The 17,885-nt window shown below is 48.2% G+C and overlaps 1 protein-coding gene across 6 annotated transcripts in view; it reads right to left on the bottom strand.

Moving 5' to 3' along the window:
• The window catches only part of LOC105493406 (ataxin 2), a 155,411-nt gene extending 138,388 nt beyond the window's left edge, over positions 1-17,023 (bottom strand). For 2 of the 6 annotated variants that reach the window (XM_024796463.2, XM_024796464.2), the window contains exon 1: positions 16,525-17,020. In XM_024796463.2, the coding sequence (XP_024652231.1) occupies positions 16,525-16,736 (212 nt within the window). In that variant the 5' untranslated portion in view covers positions 16,737-17,020. Of the gene's footprint in view, positions 1-11,549; positions 11,569-15,646; positions 15,669-16,524 lie in introns of those variants that run through there. The other 4 variants (XM_071071074.1, XM_071071076.1, XM_071071082.1 and 1 more) reach the window with 4 other exon arrangements.
• Between the last annotated feature and the right edge of the window lie 862 nt (positions 17,024-17,885).

Raw genomic sequence — 17,885 nt, 5'->3', positions numbered from 1 at the left:
GTTGCAGTGAGCCAAGATCACACCATTGCACTCCAGCCTGGGCAACAGAGCAAGACTACGACTGGGAAAAAAAAAAAAAAAAAAAAGAGTGAGCCATGATTCCAGCTTAGACTGGAGCTGCCAGATAAAATACAAGATGCTCAGTTAAATTTCAACTTTAGATAAGTAACTTTCTTCTATGCAATTTGATACACAACTATACTAAAAAATTAGTCAATGTTCATCAAAAATTCAAATTTAACTGAGTGTCTTGTATTTTTATTTGCCAAATCTGACAACCCTAGCTTAGATATAACCTCAAAACTCTTCCTCAAACCTTTAACTGCATTTCTGTAGCTCTAAAGCAGTAACTTTCTGACGTATCAATAAAAAATTACTTTAAAAAATTTTGGGCTAGGTGCGGTGGCACATCCCTGTAATCCCAGCATTTCTGAATGCCAAGGTGGGTGGATCACCTGAGCTCCAGAGTTCAAGACCAGCCTGAACAACATGGCAAAACCCCATCTCTACAAAAAATACAAAAATTAGCCAGGCATGGGGGCGTGCTCCTGTAGTCCCAGTCACTCAGGAGGCTGAGGTGGGAGGATCGCTTGAGCCCAGGAGACAGAGGTTGCAGTGAGCCGAGACTGCACCACTGCATTCTAGCCTTGGTGACAAAGACCCTGTCTCAAAAAAAGGAAGAAAAAAAAAAAAATTAATTGAACCATTGCTGCTCAAGGCAGAGCAGGACTAGTCCATAGGCAATGTGCCTAGAGTTGGCCAAAAACTAGATTTTGAATTACAATGCAGTATATATACATTAACTCAAACCAAAGCTTAAAACAATTCTTGGCAGCTGGGCGCAGTGGCTCACACCTGTAATCCCAGCACTTTGGGAAGCCGAGGCAGGTGGATTACAAGGTCAAGAGATCAAGACCATCCTGGCCAACATGGTGAAACCCCATCTCTACTAAAAATACAAAAATTAGGTCAGGCATGATAGCTCACGCCTGTAATCCCAGCACTTTGGAAGGCCGAGGAAGGTGGATCACCTGAGGTCAGGAGTTCGAGACCAGCCTAACCAACAAGGAGAAACCCTGTCTCTACTAAACTACAAAATTAGCCAGGCGTGGTGGCCCATGTCTGTAATCCCAGCTAATCAGGAGGCTGAGGCACGAGAACTGCTTGAATCCAGGAGGCAGATTGGGCCACTGCACTCCAGCCTCGGTAACTAAGAGTGAAACGCCATCTCAAAAACAATTATTTCAATAATGCAGTGTGTCCTAACACTTCCTATTCATTTTTCTAAAAATGCTTGTCATAATCCACTAATGTAATTTCACAATCTACTAAGGGGTCATGACCCGCCGATTGAAAAATACTTCTCTGGGAGATATAAAAAAATCATTTAACCTGGCGTTATGAGTCACCATTATGAGCACATTAATTAACTACATTGTGCTATAAAACAGTAATGCCCTTAGGGCCTAAAGTATACAGCTACAAACTTAGTCAAAACTCCCAGGCCAGGAGTGATGGCTCATGCCTGTAATCCCAGCACTTTGGGAGGCCTAGGTGGGTGGATCACCTGAGGTCAGGAGTTCAAGACCAGACTGTCCAAAATGGCAAAACCCCATCTCTACCAAAAATACAAAAATTAGCCGTGTGTGGTGGCGGGCACCTGTAATCCCAGCTACTCAGGAGGCAGAGGCAGGAGAATCGCTTGAAGCTGGGAGGCAGAGGTTGCAGTGAGCCAAGATTGTACTACTGCACTCCAGCCTGGGCAACAGAGCAAGATTCTATGTCAAAAAAAAAGCCAGGTGTTGGCCGGGCACGGTGGCTCAAGCCTGTAATCCCAGCACTTTGGGAGGCTGAGGCGGGTGGATCACGAGGTCAGGAGATCGAGACCAACCTGGCTAACATGGTGAAACCCCGTCTCTACCAAAAATACAAAAAACTAGCCTGGCGTGGTGGTGGGCACCTGTAGTCCCAGCTACTCGGAGGCTGAGGCAGGAGAATGGCGTGAACCCGGGAGGCGGAGCTTGCAGTGAGCCGAGATCGCGCCACTGCACCCCAATCTGGGCGACACAGCCAGACTCTGTCTCAAAAAAAAAAAAAAAAAGCCAGGTGCATTGGCTCACGCCTGTGGTCCCAGCATTTTGGGAGGCTGAGGCAGGCAGATCACCTGAGATCAGGAGTTCAAGACCAGCCTGGCCAATGTGGGGAAACCCCGTCTCTACTAAAAATACAAAAATTAGCCGGGCATGGTGACCAACATCTGTAATCTCAGCTCTTCAGAAGTCTGAGGCAGGAGAACTGCTTGAACCCGGAAGGCAGAGCTACAGTGAGAGGAGATGGTGCCACTGCACTCTAGCCTGGGTGACAAGAGCAAAACTCCATCTCAAAAACAACAACAACAACAACAAAAAACCTCCCAGAATGGTGTATTTTTTGAGCTCTTGTGTCCTTTTTTTAGTAATTCTCCAGTCTCTTTGTTTTGTTTTTTGAGACAGGGTCTCATTTTAATGCCCAGGCTGGAGTGCACTGGTGCAATCACGGCTCACTTCAACATCCAGACTCAAGTGAACCACTCGCCTCGGCCTCCCAAGTAGCTGAGACTACAGACGTGCATGACCACGCCCAGCTAAATTTTTAGTATAAATATTTTTTGTTGAGACGGGGATTGCCTTTGTTGCCCAGGCTGGACCTGCACTCCTGGGCTCAGGTAATCTGCCTGCTTCAGCCTCCCAAAGTGTTGGAATTACAGGTGTGAGACACCATGCCCAGCCATCAGTCTTCCAAACGTGTTTTTTGTATTTTTCAGAGAGTCTCGCTCTGTCACCCAGGCTGGGACACAGTGACACAATCTGAATCTGAGCTCACTGCAACCTTCGACTCTGAGGTTCAAGCGATTCTCCTGCTTCAACCTCCCAAGTAGCTGGGATTACAGGCGCACCTCCTGCCCCACGCCCGGCTTTTTTCTTTTTTTTTTTTTTTTGAGACGGAGTCTCCCTCTGTCGCTAGGCTAGAGTACAGTGGCCCAATCTCGGCTCACTGCAACCTCTGCCTCCTGGGTTCAAGCAATTCTCCTGCCTCAGCCTCCTGAGTAGCTGGGATTATAGACATGCACCACTACGCCCAGCTAATTTTTTTGTATTTTTAGTAGAGATGGGGTTTCACCCTGTTGGCCAGGATGGTCTCAATCTCTTGACCTTGTGATCTGCCCTCCTCAGCCTCCCAAAGTGCTGGGATTACAGGGATGAGCCACCAAGCCCAGCCCTTTTTCTGTTTTTTAGTAGAGACAGGGTTTCACCACATTGGCCAGACTGGTCTCAAACTCCTGACCTCAAGTGATCCACCATGCCCAGCCAAGTCTTTCAACTTTCTATCACGCTACTGTTATTTCTCATTGCGGTTAATATATCTGCCTCTGAAAATATTACTTTTCTACTTGCTGCCAATATGTATATCACAAAAGAAAGCTAGATAGAATCATGTGTAAAGTAAAAGTAAGTTCTCAAAGAGGCCATAAAGAACTCTCCAGACCAGAGGCTGAAGCAGGAGGAGTTTAGGCCCAGGAGTTGGAGGCCAGTCTGAGCAACATAACAAGACCCCCATTTCTACCAAAAAAAAAAACAAAACAAAACAAAAAACCTCTCCTTTCTATAATTTGCTCAAGCTTCAGTGAAAAGACATTTAGTCTTTAATTCCTGATTTCCAAATGCGTTTCAGGAATGAAAATAGTTAACTGCACAAAGTCCACAATAAATGTTTATAAACCCGAAAAGAAAAATGTAGTACGTGTTTCAAAACCAGCCCTTTATAAAAAACTAAAATTATAATCAAGATTAATTCCACTTAGAAAAATTATTAAGAACATTTTAACATGACTTTAAAAAGCAATATGAAAAATGTCAACGAAAAATATTTGACCTGGCTAGCCACGGTGCCTCACGCATGTAATTAAAGCACTTTGGGAAAACTAGGTGGATGGATCACTTGAATTTAAGAGTTTGAGACCAGCCTGGGCAACACGGCTAAACCCTGTCTCTCCAAAATATACAAAAACCAGGCATGGCTGCATGTACCTGTAGTTCCAGCTACTCAGGAGACTGAGGTAGGAGGACTGCTTGAGCCCAGGATGTTGAGGCTGCAAATGAGCCATGACCATACCACTATACTCCAACCTGGCCAACAGGGTAAGATCCAGTCTCAAAAAAAGAAAAACAAAAAAAAATTTGATCATTGGCAACACTGTTCAATAAAGCCTCTCAAGGCAATGGCTTCAGGAGACCAATATTCTAAAGCTCTGATACAGTTAATAAAAATAAACCATGTTCACTTATATTGCCAACAAGCCTCATACCACAACTAATGAGTTTTAAAAAGACTTCACTACAGAATGACATTTTATTCCATTCCCAAAATGTAGTTAGCTATTAATCATGGCACAAAACTGACATTTTCGGGCTGGACACAGTGGCTCACGCCTGTAACACCAGCATGTTAGGAGGCCTAGGTGGGTGGATCACTCGAGGCTATGATTTCAAGATCAACATGTCAAAACTCCACATCTACTGAAAATACAAAAAAACCAGGCGAGCACTGTGGGGCACACCAGTAGTTCCAACTACTCAGGAGGCTGAGGTGGGAGGATGGCTTGAACCCGGGAGACAGAGGTTGCAGTGAGCCATATTTGCAGCACTGCACTCCGGCCTTAGCAACAGAGTCAGATCCTGTCACGAAAATAAATAAATAAATAAATAAAAGAAATTGACATTTTATAGTCACTTGACACAACTTCAGGGTTTAAATTACAAGCAATCTATGTAAGTATCGTTAAACGTTAATGAGAATTTCAAATTTTCACATGAATGCAAACACAGATAATTACCAGCAAATAAAAAGTCAAGGTTGCCAGGCGTGGGAGGCTGAGGCAGGTGGATCACTCGAGGCCAGGAGTTTGAGACCAACCTGGCCAATATGGTGAAACCCAGTCTCTACTAAAATACAAAAATTAGCTGGGCGAGATGGCGCATGCCTGTAGTCCCAGCTACTCAGGAGGCTGAGGCAGAAAAATGTCTTTAACCCAGGAGGCAGAGATTGTAGTGAGCCGAGATCGCGCCACTGCACTCCAGCCTGGGCGACAGAGCGAGACTCCGTCTCAAAAAAAAAAAAAATAAAAAATAAAAAGTTAAGGTTAACAGCTATGACAAGTTTTAATTAACAACCCAGACTCATAAAAATACTAAACCAGGCCAGGCATGGTGGCTCATGCCTGTAATCCCAGCACTTTGGGAAGCCGAGGCAGGCGGATCACGAGGTCAGGAGATCAAGACCATCCTGGCTAACACAGTGAAACCCCGTCTCTACTAAAAATACACACAAAAAAATTAGCCAAGCATGGTGGCGGGCACCTGTAGTCCCAGCTACTCGGGAGGCTGAGGCAGAAGGATGGCATGAACTTGGGGGGCAGAGCTTGCATTGAGCCAAGATGGCACCACTGCACTCCAGCCTGGGTGACAGAGCAAGACTCTGTCTCAAAAAAAACAATAAAAACAAAAACTAAACCAAGCCGGTCATGGTGGCTCACTCCTGTAATCCCAGCACTTTGGAAGGCCGAGGCAGTTGGATCACCTAAGGTCAGGAGTCCAAGACCAGCCTGGCCAACATGATGAAACCCCATCTCTACTAAAAATACAAAAATTAGCCAGGCGTGGTGGCACACACCTATAATCCCAGCTACTCGGGAGGCTGAGGCAGGACAATCACTTGAACTATGGAGGCAGAGGTTGCAGTGAGCCGAGATCACACCACTGCATTCCGGCCTGGGTGACAGGATGACACCCCGCAACACACGCACACACAAATAATAATAATTTAAATCAGCCAGGCATAGTGGCTCACACCTGTAATCCCAGCACCTTGGGAAGCCAAGGAGGGCAAATTGTTTGAGGTCAGGAATTCAAGGCCATCCTGGGCAACAAGTTAAAACCTCTGTCCCTACAAAAAAAAAAAAAAAAAAGCCAGGCGCAGTGGCTTACGCCTGTAATTCCAACACTTTGGGAGGCCAAGGTAGGTGGATCACCTGAGGTCGGGGTTGAAGACCAGACTGACCAACATGATGAAACCCCATCTCTACCAATAACAAAAAAAATTAGCCAGGTGTGGGGGTGCATGCCTATAATCCCAGCTACTCAGGAGGCTGAGGCATGAGAATCACTTGAACCCAGGAGGCAGAGATTGCAGTGAGCCGAGATCCTGCCACTGCACTTCAGCCTGGGCAACAGAGTCAAACAAAAATTTTGCTGGGCATGGTGGCACATGCCTGTGGTCTCAGATACTCAGGAGGCTGAGATGGGAGGATCACCTGGGCCTGAGAACTTGAGGTTGCAATGAGCCATGATGATGCCACTGCACTCCCTCCTGGGCGACAGAGCTAGACCCCGTCTCAAAAAATAAATAAGGCCGGGCCCAGTGGCTCAAGCCTGTAATCCCAAAACTTTGGGAGGCCAAGACGGGCAGATCACCTAAGGTCAGGAGTTCAAGACCAGCCTGGCCAACATGGTGAAACCCCATCTCTACTAAAAAAAAAAAAAAAAATACAAAACTTTGCCAGGTGTGGTGGTGCACGCCTGTAATACCAGCTACTCAGAAGGCTGAGGCAGGAGAATCACTTGAACCTGGGAGGCAGAGGTTACAGTGAGCCGAGATCATGCCACTGCTTTCCAGCCTGGGTGACAGAGTGAGACTCTGTCTCAAAATAAATAAATATCCGAGGATTTAACATTTAAGTAGATTTCACACCACATAAGTACAGAACTACATACATTAAAAACAAAGATAAGAAAATAGACCTCCTATTTTAGCAAGCCAAAATCAAGGTTACAAAAAGATATTCTGAAGGTCAAGGACTGTCCGTGACTGTATTCTTAAAACAAGACTGTTAGGGGGCCGGGCACAGTGGCTCACGCCTGTAATCTCAGCACTGGGCAGATCACAAGGTCAGGAGATCGAGACCATCCTGCCCAATATGGTGAAACCCCGTCTCTACTAAAAATACAAAAATTAGCTGGGCATCGTGGCGTGCGCCTATAGTCCCAGCTACATGGGAGGCTAAGGCAGGAGAATCACTTGAACCTGGGAAGCGGAGGTTGCAGTGAGCTGAGATGGCACCACTGTACTCCAGCCTGGTGACAGTGAGACTCCGTCTGGAAAAAAAAAAAAAAGAAAGAAAAAAAAAGAAAGCCTGTTAGGAACCAGACTGCACAACACGAGCTGTGTGAGCATTAGCACCTGAGCCCCACCTGTCAGATCAGGTGCAGTGTTAGGCTCTCACAGGAGCACAAACTCTACTGGGAACTGCGCATGGCGAAGGATGTAGGTTGTGTGCTCTTAATGAGAATGAACCTAACAAATGCGTAATGATCTGAGGTGGAACAGTTTCTTTTTTTGTTTTTTTTTTTTTTTGAGACGGGGTCTCACTTTGTCCCCCAGGCTGGAGTGCAGTAGCTCGATCTCGGCTCACTGCAAGCTCCGCCTCCCGAGTTTCATGCCATTCTCTGGCCTCAGCCTCCCCAGTAGCTGGGACTACTGGCGCCCTCCAAAACGCCCAGCTAACTTTTTTGTATTTTTAGTAGAGACAGGGTTTCACCGTGTTAACCAGGATGGTCTCGAACTCCTGACCTCGTGATCCGCCCGCCTCAGCCTCCCAAAGTGCTGGGATTACAGGCGTGAGCCACCGCACCTGGCCGGTAGAACAGTTTCATCTTAAAATCATCCCCTGCCCCTGTGGAAAAACCGTCTTCCATAAAACTGGTCCCTAGTGTCAAAAAGGTTGGGGACCATTGCCTTAAAATACACAGCAAGATCTTGTGTATATATTATGTCTCCATTTATTTCAAGGGAGGGGCCCTGGAACTTAAAATTTAAAAATAAAAATAAAAATAAAGAGGGGGGCACTGTGCAGTGGCTCACACCTGTAATCTCAGCACTTTGGGAAACCGAGACAGGAGGACTGCTTGAGTCCAGGAGTTTGAGACCAATCTGGGCAACACGGCAGGACCCTGTCTCTACAAAAAATTTAAATGTTAGCCAGCTGGTGTGTACCTGTAGTCCCAGCCACGCAGGAGGCTAAGGCAGGAGAAATGCTTGAGCCCCGAAGATTGAGGCTGCACTCCAGCCTGGGTGACAGAGGGAGACCTTGACTCTAAAAGAAAAATAATAAATGGAGAGGTGTAATAAAATCCTACAAATGTTGCTTTGGGCAAGTTCCCTAATCTCTCAAAGCTTAGGGTTTTTGCCTTCCATTTTTAAGATTTAGGAATTTTTGTTGTTGATGTTACTGTTCTTTGAGAAACAGAGTAGGCCGCGCACAATGGCTCACGGCTGTAACCCCAGCACTTTGGGAGGCCAAGGCGGTGGACCACCCAAGGTCAGGAGTTCGAGACAAGCCTGACCAACATGGTGAAACCCCATCTCTACTAAAAATGCAAAAATTAGCTGCGCGGGGTGGCAGGCACCTGTAATCTCAGCTACTCAGAAGGCTAAGGCAGGAGAATCACTTGAACCCGGGAAACAAAGGTTGCAATGAGCTGAGATTGCGCCATTGCACTCCAAACTGGGAAAGAGCAAAACTCTGTCTCAATAAAAAAAAAAAAAAAAAAAAAAAAAAAAAAAAAAACACCTTAGCTCACGAGGCTGGGTGGGGAGGCTCACGCCTGTAATCCCAGCACTTTGGGAATCACCTGAGGCCAGGAGTTCAAGACCAGCCTGGCCAACATGAGTGAAACCCCGTAACTACTAAAAATGCAAAAATTAGCCGGGCATGGTGTTGGGTGCCTGTAATCCCAGCTATTCGGGAGGGCTAAGGCAGGATAATTGCTTCAACCCTGGAGGCGGAGGCGGAGGTTGCAGTGAGCCAAGGTCACACCACTGCACTCCAGCCGGGCGACAAAGACTCTGTCTCAAACAAAAAAACCCTTAGATGGGTCGATTGTGGTGGCTCACGCCTGTAATCCTAGCACTTTGGGAGGCCGAGGCGGGAAGATCATGAGGTCAGGAGATCGAGACCATCCTGGCTAACATGGTGAAACCCCATCTCTACTAAAAATACAAAAAATTAGCCAGGCGTGGTGGTGGGCGCCCGTAGTCGCAGCTACTCAGGAGGCTGAGGCAGGAGAATGGCGTGAAACTGGGAGGCGGAGGTTGCAGTGAGCCAAGATGGCACCACTGTACTCCAGCCTGGGCGACAGAGCGAGACTCCGTCTAGAAAAAAAAGAAAAAAAAAAAAAACCCTTAGATGGTAACAGTCACGTCATAGATGACCCAGATAATCTTAGAAAAAAAAACAAAAAAAATAAAACCCAAGTACTTTCATTTAAAAAGATACAGTAGCAGCCAGACATGGTGGCTCACCCCTGTAATCCCAGCACTTTGGGAGGCCAAGATGGGTGGATCACCTGAGGTCAGGAGTTTGAGACCATCCTGGCCAACATGGTAAAACCCAATCTCTACTAAAAATACAAAAATTAGCCAGGCGTGGTGGCGTGCACATGTAGTCCTAGCTACTTAGGAGGCTGAGGCAGGAGAATCACTTGAACCCAGGAGACAGAGGTTGCGGTAAGCAGAGATCGTGCCACTGCACTCCAGCCTGGGCAACAGAGCAAGACTCCACCTCAAAAAAAAAAAAAAAGACAGTAGCAGGTGTGCCTGTTAACAAACTGTTTACATCTCCATTGAAGTTGTCACAATTACTTGAAATACCTAAAAAAAAAAAAGTAGGGTTTTGTTCATGCTTAACTTTTACACAACATCAAAATACTATCACTATCTAGTCAAAATAGAAAATTGTAATTCTCGCCGGGCGCGGTGGCTCACGCCTGTAATCCCAGCACTTTGGGAGGCCGAGACGGGTGGATCACGAGGTCAGGAGATCGAGACCATCCTGGCTAACACGGTGAAACCCCGTCTCTACTAAAAAATACAAAAAACTAGCCGGGCGCGGTGGTGGGCGCCTGTAGTCCCAGCTACTCGGGAGGCTGAGGCAGGAGAATGGCGTGAACCCGGGAGGCGGAGCTTGCAGTGAGCTGAGATCCGGCCACTGCACTCCAGCCTGGGCGACAGAGCGAGTCTCCGTCTCAAAAAAAAAAAAAAAAGAAAATTGTAATTCTCGAGGACAATCTTCTAAAATGTTAAAATTCCTTTCAAAGCAAAAAACTGTACTTTGCTAAGGTGACAGTTTTAACACAGCTGTAACTATTTAGGACAAAGAAAATGAGATCCTCCTTTGTTTTGTTCTTGTTTGTTTTGAGACAGAGTCTCACTCTGTTGCCCAGGCTGGAGTGCAATGGCATGATTTCGGCTCACTGCAACCTCCACCTCCTGGGTTCAAGCAATTCTCCTACCTCAGCCTCCCAAGAAGCTGGGATTACAGGCACCCACCACCATGCCTGGCTAATTTTTTTATTTTTAGTAGAGACGGGGTTTCACCATGTTGGCCAGGCTAGTCTCGAACTCCTGACTCCAGGTGATCCACCTGCCTCCGTCTCATAAAGTGCTGGGATTACAGGTGTCAGCCACCGCACCTGGCCTTGAGATCCTCCTTTAAGTCAAAACATATGGCTACTATATAGCTACAATATGAGTTAATATCCCTTATGTAAAATTATATACCATCGCTAATTAGAGTAACACTAAAAATACAAGTTTACATTTAACCAAAAAAAGGAACACCATGACTGATCCCATAAATGTTTTCACTGTTTCAGAATGTGAAATCTTTAAGCAACTACAGACTTACTTTTTTCTCTTAAAAAAAAAGAAAAAGAAAACCAATGCAAGTTTTGGCAACTTAAAAAGTTTATTTTTTCCACATACTTGAAACAAAAACTAAACTAATTAGGTAAAATATATAAGCCCAAAAGAAAAACAAAACATGCCTCTTTGGTTAGTAATAGCCATATACAATTTACCTCTAATGACCCTCAATGTCAATTGACTTTTTTGGTCTAACTTCAGAGATGGTTAGTATCAATATGCACACAAAAGAATAACAAAGGATGATACCATTTAAACCTTATAAATTACTAATGAGGCCACAAGACTAATTAATCTAGATAAAAAGCAAATGGCTAAATACCTGACCTTCAAATCTTTGCTCAAATGTTAGCTCCTCAATGAAGCTCCCCCTAATCCATTTAAAATTGTAACTCATTCCCCTTCCCACACTCCCTATACCTTTAATCTGCTTTCTTCTAATCCCATAGCTCTTATACACTATTATACACAGGCTGGTAATTTAATGTCTCATTGTCTACCTAGTCACATTAGAATGTAAACTCCAAAAGGACAATATACTTGCTTTGTTCACTGATTAATCCCAAAAACCCCGTGTACATAGATGCTTCACTAGAGCTATGTTCAATGTAGATATTTTAGGTCCTTCTACAAGATATTTAACTGCAAAAGATGAACGGTCTCATTGAAATTTAAATGGAAGCATGATGAACAACTACATTAAACCACAGCACACTTTTTTTTTTTTTTTTTTTTTTTGAGACAGAACTCACTCTGTCTCCCAGGCTGGAGTGCAGCGGTGCGATCTCAGCTGACTGCAACCTCCTCCGCCTCCTGGGCTCAAGTGATTCTCCTGCCTCAGCCTCCGAGTAACTGGGATTACAGGCGCCTGGCTAAACAGCACAATTTTTAAGTTGCAATGCTTAAAGAGAAAGAAGCAGTAAAAATACTAAGCTGAAAATCACTAAAAGAAAAATATTTTATTCACACTGAATCCTGTATCCCAAGCAATTCTAATGTCATATTATTTAGGTTTAGGAATAGAGTAACAGAATTGTAAATCCCTATTTTTATTTTTAATGGGGAAGGGAATGTAGAAGAAGGAGAAGATGAGTTAACCAGTGAAAATTCCCAACAGTGCCATGAAATTACATGAAAGTTACCAAAAATAACTTGGTCATAGGCTAGCAGCTAATAAAAAACACTTTCAGATGAAAAAGAGAGGTTAACAACAACAATAAAGCTTTAGAACAGTTCCTCAGGAATTTCATTCCTGCACTTAACTCAGTACTATAACAATAGATAAACCAAGTATCCTCATTAATAACAGTGGTTACAGGTTTCAAAACATCTTCACATATATTACCTTATAAAATCCTCAGAGGAACCAAATTAAACTCAAACATAAATAATCCAGTAACAAAAGCACTTAATAATGTATGCACTTGACAGTAAAAACGCAATTTTTCCTTTGAAAATTCCCCACAATATTTGAGAAACTACAAAGAAACCATTCTATGGACGAGCAACCTTCTTGGCACTGGAAGTAATACAAGTCTTCTAAAGAATAATAGAGCACCGTGGACGGGCGCAGTGGCTCACACCTGTAATCCCAGCACTTTGGGAGGCCGAGGCGGGAGGATCATGACGTCAGGAGATCGAGACCATCCTGGCCAACACGGTGAAACCCCGTCTCTACTAAAAAATGCAAAAAATTAGCTGGGCATGGTGGCAGGCTCCTGTAGTCCCAGTTACTTGGGAGGCTGAGGCAGGAGAATGGCGTGAACCCAGGAGGAGGTTGCAGTGAGCCAAGATCCAAGATCGCGCCACTGCACTCTAGGCTTGGTGACAGAGCAAGACTCTGTCTCTTAAAAAAAAAAAAAAAAGAAGAAGAATAGAGCACTGCTAGCAAAAGCCATCAAAATCCTGAAACCCTTTGACCTAGTAAAACCACTCTTGGGAACTTTCTCTAAGGAAATAATTACACTGAAGCAAAAAGCTATTTAAAAATGTTCACTGCACCACTATCTATAACAAAAAAGTGGAAACCCAATTCCCAACAATAGAATGGTTAAGTAAAAACCTTACAGCCAGGCGCGGTGGCTCACACCTGTAATCCCAGCACTTTGAGAGGCAAGGGCGGGTGGATCACCTAAGGTTGGGAGTTTGAAGCCAACATGGCGAAACCCTGTCTCTACTAAAAATACAAAAATTAGTCAAGCATGGTGGCATGTTCCTGTAGACCCAGCTACTCAGGAAGCTGAGGTGGGAGAATCGCTTGAACCTAGGAGTCAGAGGCTGCAGTGAGCTGAGATCATACCGCTGCACTCCAGACTGGGCAACAGACTCCGTCTCAAAAAAAAAAAAAAAATTTACATTTACAATACAATGTTCAGGAGAAAAAAGCTAACTACAAAATAACATACACAATCACCTCTACTACATAAAAACAAAAAGGTAAAAAACAAAAATAAGAATTAGACGGATGGTTGGGGGCAGTGGCTCATGTCTGCCTGTAATCCTGGCACTTTGGGAGGCCAAGGCTGGCAGACCACTTGAGGTCAGGAGGAGTTGAGACCAGCCTGGCCAACAAGGTGAAACCCCGTCTCTACTAAAAATACAAAAATTGGCCAGGGGCAGTAGCTGACACCTGTAATCCCAGCACTTTGGGAGGCCAAGGCAGGTGGATGACTTGAGATCAGGAGTTCGAGACCAGCCTGGCCAACATGGCAAAATCCCGTCCTCACTAAAAATACAAAAAAATTAGCCAGGTGTGGTGGCACGAACCTGTAATCCCAGCTACTCGGGAAGCTGAGGCCGGAGAATCACTTGAATGAACCCAGGAAGCAGAGACTGCAGTGAGCTGAGATCAGGCCACTGCACTCCAGTCTGGGCTGTAACAGAGTGAGATTCCATCTCAAAAAAAAAAAAAAAGAATTATATTGAAGTAAAATTATGTTCTAATATTGTGCTTACATTATCTTTCCTAAAACAGCCACCTTCTAACAAAGATAGAAGAAATCACTTCTTTTTTTTTTTTTTTTTTGAGACGGAGTCTTGCTCTGTAGCCCGGGCTGGAGTGCCGTGGCCGGATCTCGGCTCACTGCAAGCTCCGCCTCCCGGGTTTACGCCATTCTCCTGCCTCAGCCTCCCGAGTAGCTGGGACTACAGGCGCCCGCCACCTCGCCCCGCTAGTTTTTTGTATTTTTTAGTAGAGACGGGGTTTCACCGTGTTAGCCAGGATGGTCTCGATCTCCTGACCTCGTGATCCGCCCGTCTAGGCCTCCCAAAGTGCTGGGATTACAGGCTTGAGCCACCGCGCCCGGCCAGAATAAATCACTTCTGAAAGTCATGAAAAACTATTCACACACACAAGAAGTCAAATTATGAGATGTTTCTTAAAGCAGATGTGAATTTCCAGACTTCCAAGAATATTTTGCTATCTCGAAACTTGTCAAATCCAATGCTGCATTTTCTTTTTTCACCCTTGCTCTCAGAAACTTATTTTCACTGTTGATACACACAAACATAAGTCAGAAGATTCTAGAAGCTGAAACTTATTTATAAGGAACGGAGGAAAGTGATTCAAATTCAAAGTAATACTACATTAACGATCTGTACAAGAATAAAATTTCACATTATGCAAATCCAACACAGTAAACAAAATTTCACCTATTCATCAAAAAGAATAAGGGATACCATTTAGGTCTCAAGTAAAGGAACTTAAAGCAAGGAAAAATCTAAATTAACCTTAAACTGTTGTAAAGCCTCAAGGAACAGAAAAAAAGACCTTGTAGTACTAAAATATTCCAAATATCTTTGATCACTCCAACTACTCAGGTGCAAATTCTATTATAGTCTAATTTTTAAGCCTCATAGTCAATGCAACTTAACGACGTTAGTTTTAACGTTTATATATTTGAACATGTTGAATATATCTGCCAAATCTCTTGCTAATACCTAAGAAAGTAAAAACAGAATGCATCCTTTTCTATAAACATTGTATTTTAAATTTTTTTGCTAGATGCCAACGAAAAAAGGAAACTGAATTTACCCTCTACCTGGGGAAATGATCACTTCATCTGAACTAGTTTGGCTAAGCAGTGTTGGGATGCTTCAGACTCACAGAAGGGGAAGGGTGGGCGGGGCGTGTAAAGTCAAACAACCGACTGTTTCCGCCCCCTTTGAAGGCAGCAGAATTCCTTAAAAACCAGCTGATTCCTCTTGATGGGGAATTTCTGCTGTAAATAAAAATTCTTTGGAAAGGGGTTGCTGAAAAATGAAAAATCCTCTTATTCCACCTTCCAAAGCCCAAGATGCCTATTTAAGGAGGACGCCGGGTCACCGGCCCTGTCAAGACGGCGGCCTAGGCCTAAGGAAGGCACAGCAGTGCCTGCAACACGGATGGACTTGAGGCACAGGGGAAATGGACTTGCGTGCCCTTGGTAAGCTCTGGCGGCACTCCCGAAGTTAAGGACACCGGCCACAATGGAATGGAGTCTATTGACGTTTGCTTCTCCCTTTGAACACTAAGCATTTTCTTAGTTCGCGAAATACGAACTGACAACCACCCGCCACCCCCAACAGGCGCTCCTGCACAAACACACCCTCGAGTCAAACCCAGCTAGCCGGGACAACACTGAGCCCCCAGTCCCTACCACAACCCCAGCTTAGGAGGAAAAAAGACGCCAGTAAACACCCGCATTTCTGCCTTCAGGATCCCCACCACGTCCCCTGCTGCAATCTCTCTCTCCTAGCATTTCCGAAATTGGGGCGGGGGTTGGGATAACTGCGCAGGGTGCCCGCCCCCTGCCACCAGCACTGCCGCCCCGGATCTCCCCGGTCCAGCCTGGGTCCGGCCCTCGCCCACCGCTGTTCAGAGGCGCCTTCTCCACCGTGGCCTCGAACAGCAATGCGGATTGGCCACCACCCGCGCGCCGGAGAGGCCTGGCGGGGGAAGGAGGAAGGCCGGGAGGGGGCCGGGCACTCCCCACCCCTTCCCTTCCCCAGGTGGGGGAGGGCGGAACGCTGCGGGAGGCCACACGGAGCCCCACGATTCCAAGAGAGTTCGGGAGCCCCCGCCGCGCCCTCGGACTCGAACGCGGAGAGGTGCGGGGGCCAAGGCCCACCTGTCTCCACCCGGTCCTCCAATCTTTCCCAGGACTGGGAGGGGGCGGGGAGAGAGCCCAGACAGACCCTGATGATTCCGGAGAAGCCCGGTGCCTACCCCTTTAACAGGCACGAGGGACGCAGACCTAACTTCTCCCCTCCCGAGATGTCTCCCATGGCGGGTGGGGGGGGAGACACATGTTCCAGAAAACGACATCAAAGCCTCTAGACCCCTCCAACGTTCACATCTAAACTGGTAGTGGGGGCGCTGCCCGAGCATCCCCACGCTGCGGTCGGAGGATCGTGCGGAAGGGGGATCCGGGGCTGACCATCGCCGCTACCCGAAAACCCCTCCCAACACGCGTGGGGAGGGGAGGCCGCCCGCTCCCTCCATCTTGACCGCTGGGGGAGGGGGCGCGGATGCTGCGGGAGGCTGGACAAGCCTGACAATCCTAGAGGACCCCGGCTGCGCCCCCCGGCAGAGCCTCGGGGCTCAGGCCCAAGCGAGTCCCCCTCGCGCTGCCGGCCCCCGGCCCACCCCGGGCAGCCCGGCGGGTCACGGGGCGGGGACGGCGGCGCGGGCCGCGGGGGAGGGGACGCCGGGACCGGAGCGGAGGGGGCTGGCGTGCCGACACCCACCTGCCCAGGCCGGGCCTACCGCCGCCGGAGGTCGCCGCGGCCGCCGAGGAGGGAGTCGTGGCCGAGGACGAGGAGACCGAGGACGACGACGGCGAAGGCGAGGCGGCGGGTGACGCTAGAAGGCCGCTGCCGCCGGGCTTGCGGACATTGGCAGCCGCGGGCGGCTGCTGCTGCTGCTGCTGCTGCTGCTGCTGCTGCTGCTTCAGCGACATGGTGAGGGGCCCATACACCGGCTCGCACGCCGGGCGGGGACAGCCGGGAGCCGGGCGCGCCGAGGAGACGCCGGAGCGCGGCGGGGACGCGCGGGCGCCGAGCAGGGAGGCGCGGGTTGGCGCGGCCGGGGGGGCACCCGGGCTGCCGCGGGGGAGAAGGAGGACGACGAAGGGGCGGGGAGGCCCGCCGAGACCGAGGAGCTGCGGGGAGCCGGGCCGGAACGCGCCACCGCTGTTGCCGTTGCAACCAAAACAGTCTGAGGCGGAGGGAGGCGAGCGCTGCCGGGAGGGAGGGGGGCCAGGGCCGGGCGGGGGAGGGGCGGCGGAGGGATACTGGCCAGAGGCCGCGCCACCGCCGCCCCGCCCGTTCCGCTGCGCCGGCCGCTGGAGCGAGCGCCACCCGGGCCAGTTGGCTGCGGCGAAGGGGCGAGACTTGGTGCCCGCCGCGGGACTCCGAGGAGCTGCGGCCACTGAGCGCATCGGAGGCCGGGCGCGCCGAGGCGCCGGGGGAGCGCGGAGGTGCGGTAGGGACTCTTTACCGGAAGTCGGAGGGGTCGGGCGGAAGCAGAACGTGAGTGGCCCCGGGGCCCGGAGGGACACGTGAGGAGAGGGCGCCGCGCTGGGCCGCTTTCGCGGGGGTCGGCTGAGGGCCCGGCCGCGGGCCCTGCCCGGATCCGCCCTCTTCGAGGCGGGTCTGCCCTTCGGGGAGGGCGTGTCGGTCTTAGCCTCTGGGGCCTGCCTGGTGTGTAGGACGAGAGGGAAGCATTTCTTTCCCCTACTGTATTCCTTCAGCGTCCTCACTTCTGCGGGGACCTGGTTTGCCCCCACCTGATGCAACCCAGAAAACGGACTGCGAGTGCCTTGAGGCGGAGAACGTGTCTTGCTACGTGTAAAGCACCTAGAACCCTGCCAGACTCAGGGGACACAGCATCCCGCCGTTTTCCTGCCGTCCCCACCTGGCACATAGTAGGCGCTCCAGTGGCTCTGGGCATCTCCCAGGCAGGCCGCGCTCTCCTGCCCTTGCCGGGGCTGGAGTGGAGCAACCCTCCGGGGCCACCCACATCTGGGTACCTTTTCCCCACTTTTTCCACCCCAGCCGCACACAGTCACCAGAAAACTCTTTTAGGTATCTGACCTTCATTTGAACCT

This window comes from Macaca nemestrina, chromosome 10, assembly GCF_043159975.1.
Source record: "Macaca nemestrina isolate mMacNem1 chromosome 10, mMacNem.hap1, whole genome shotgun sequence".
NCBI classification, from domain to species: domain Eukaryota; kingdom Metazoa; phylum Chordata; class Mammalia; order Primates; family Cercopithecidae; genus Macaca; species Macaca nemestrina.
Note: the sequence above shows the minus strand (reverse complement) of the source record. Positions and strands in the feature narration are given on the sequence as shown.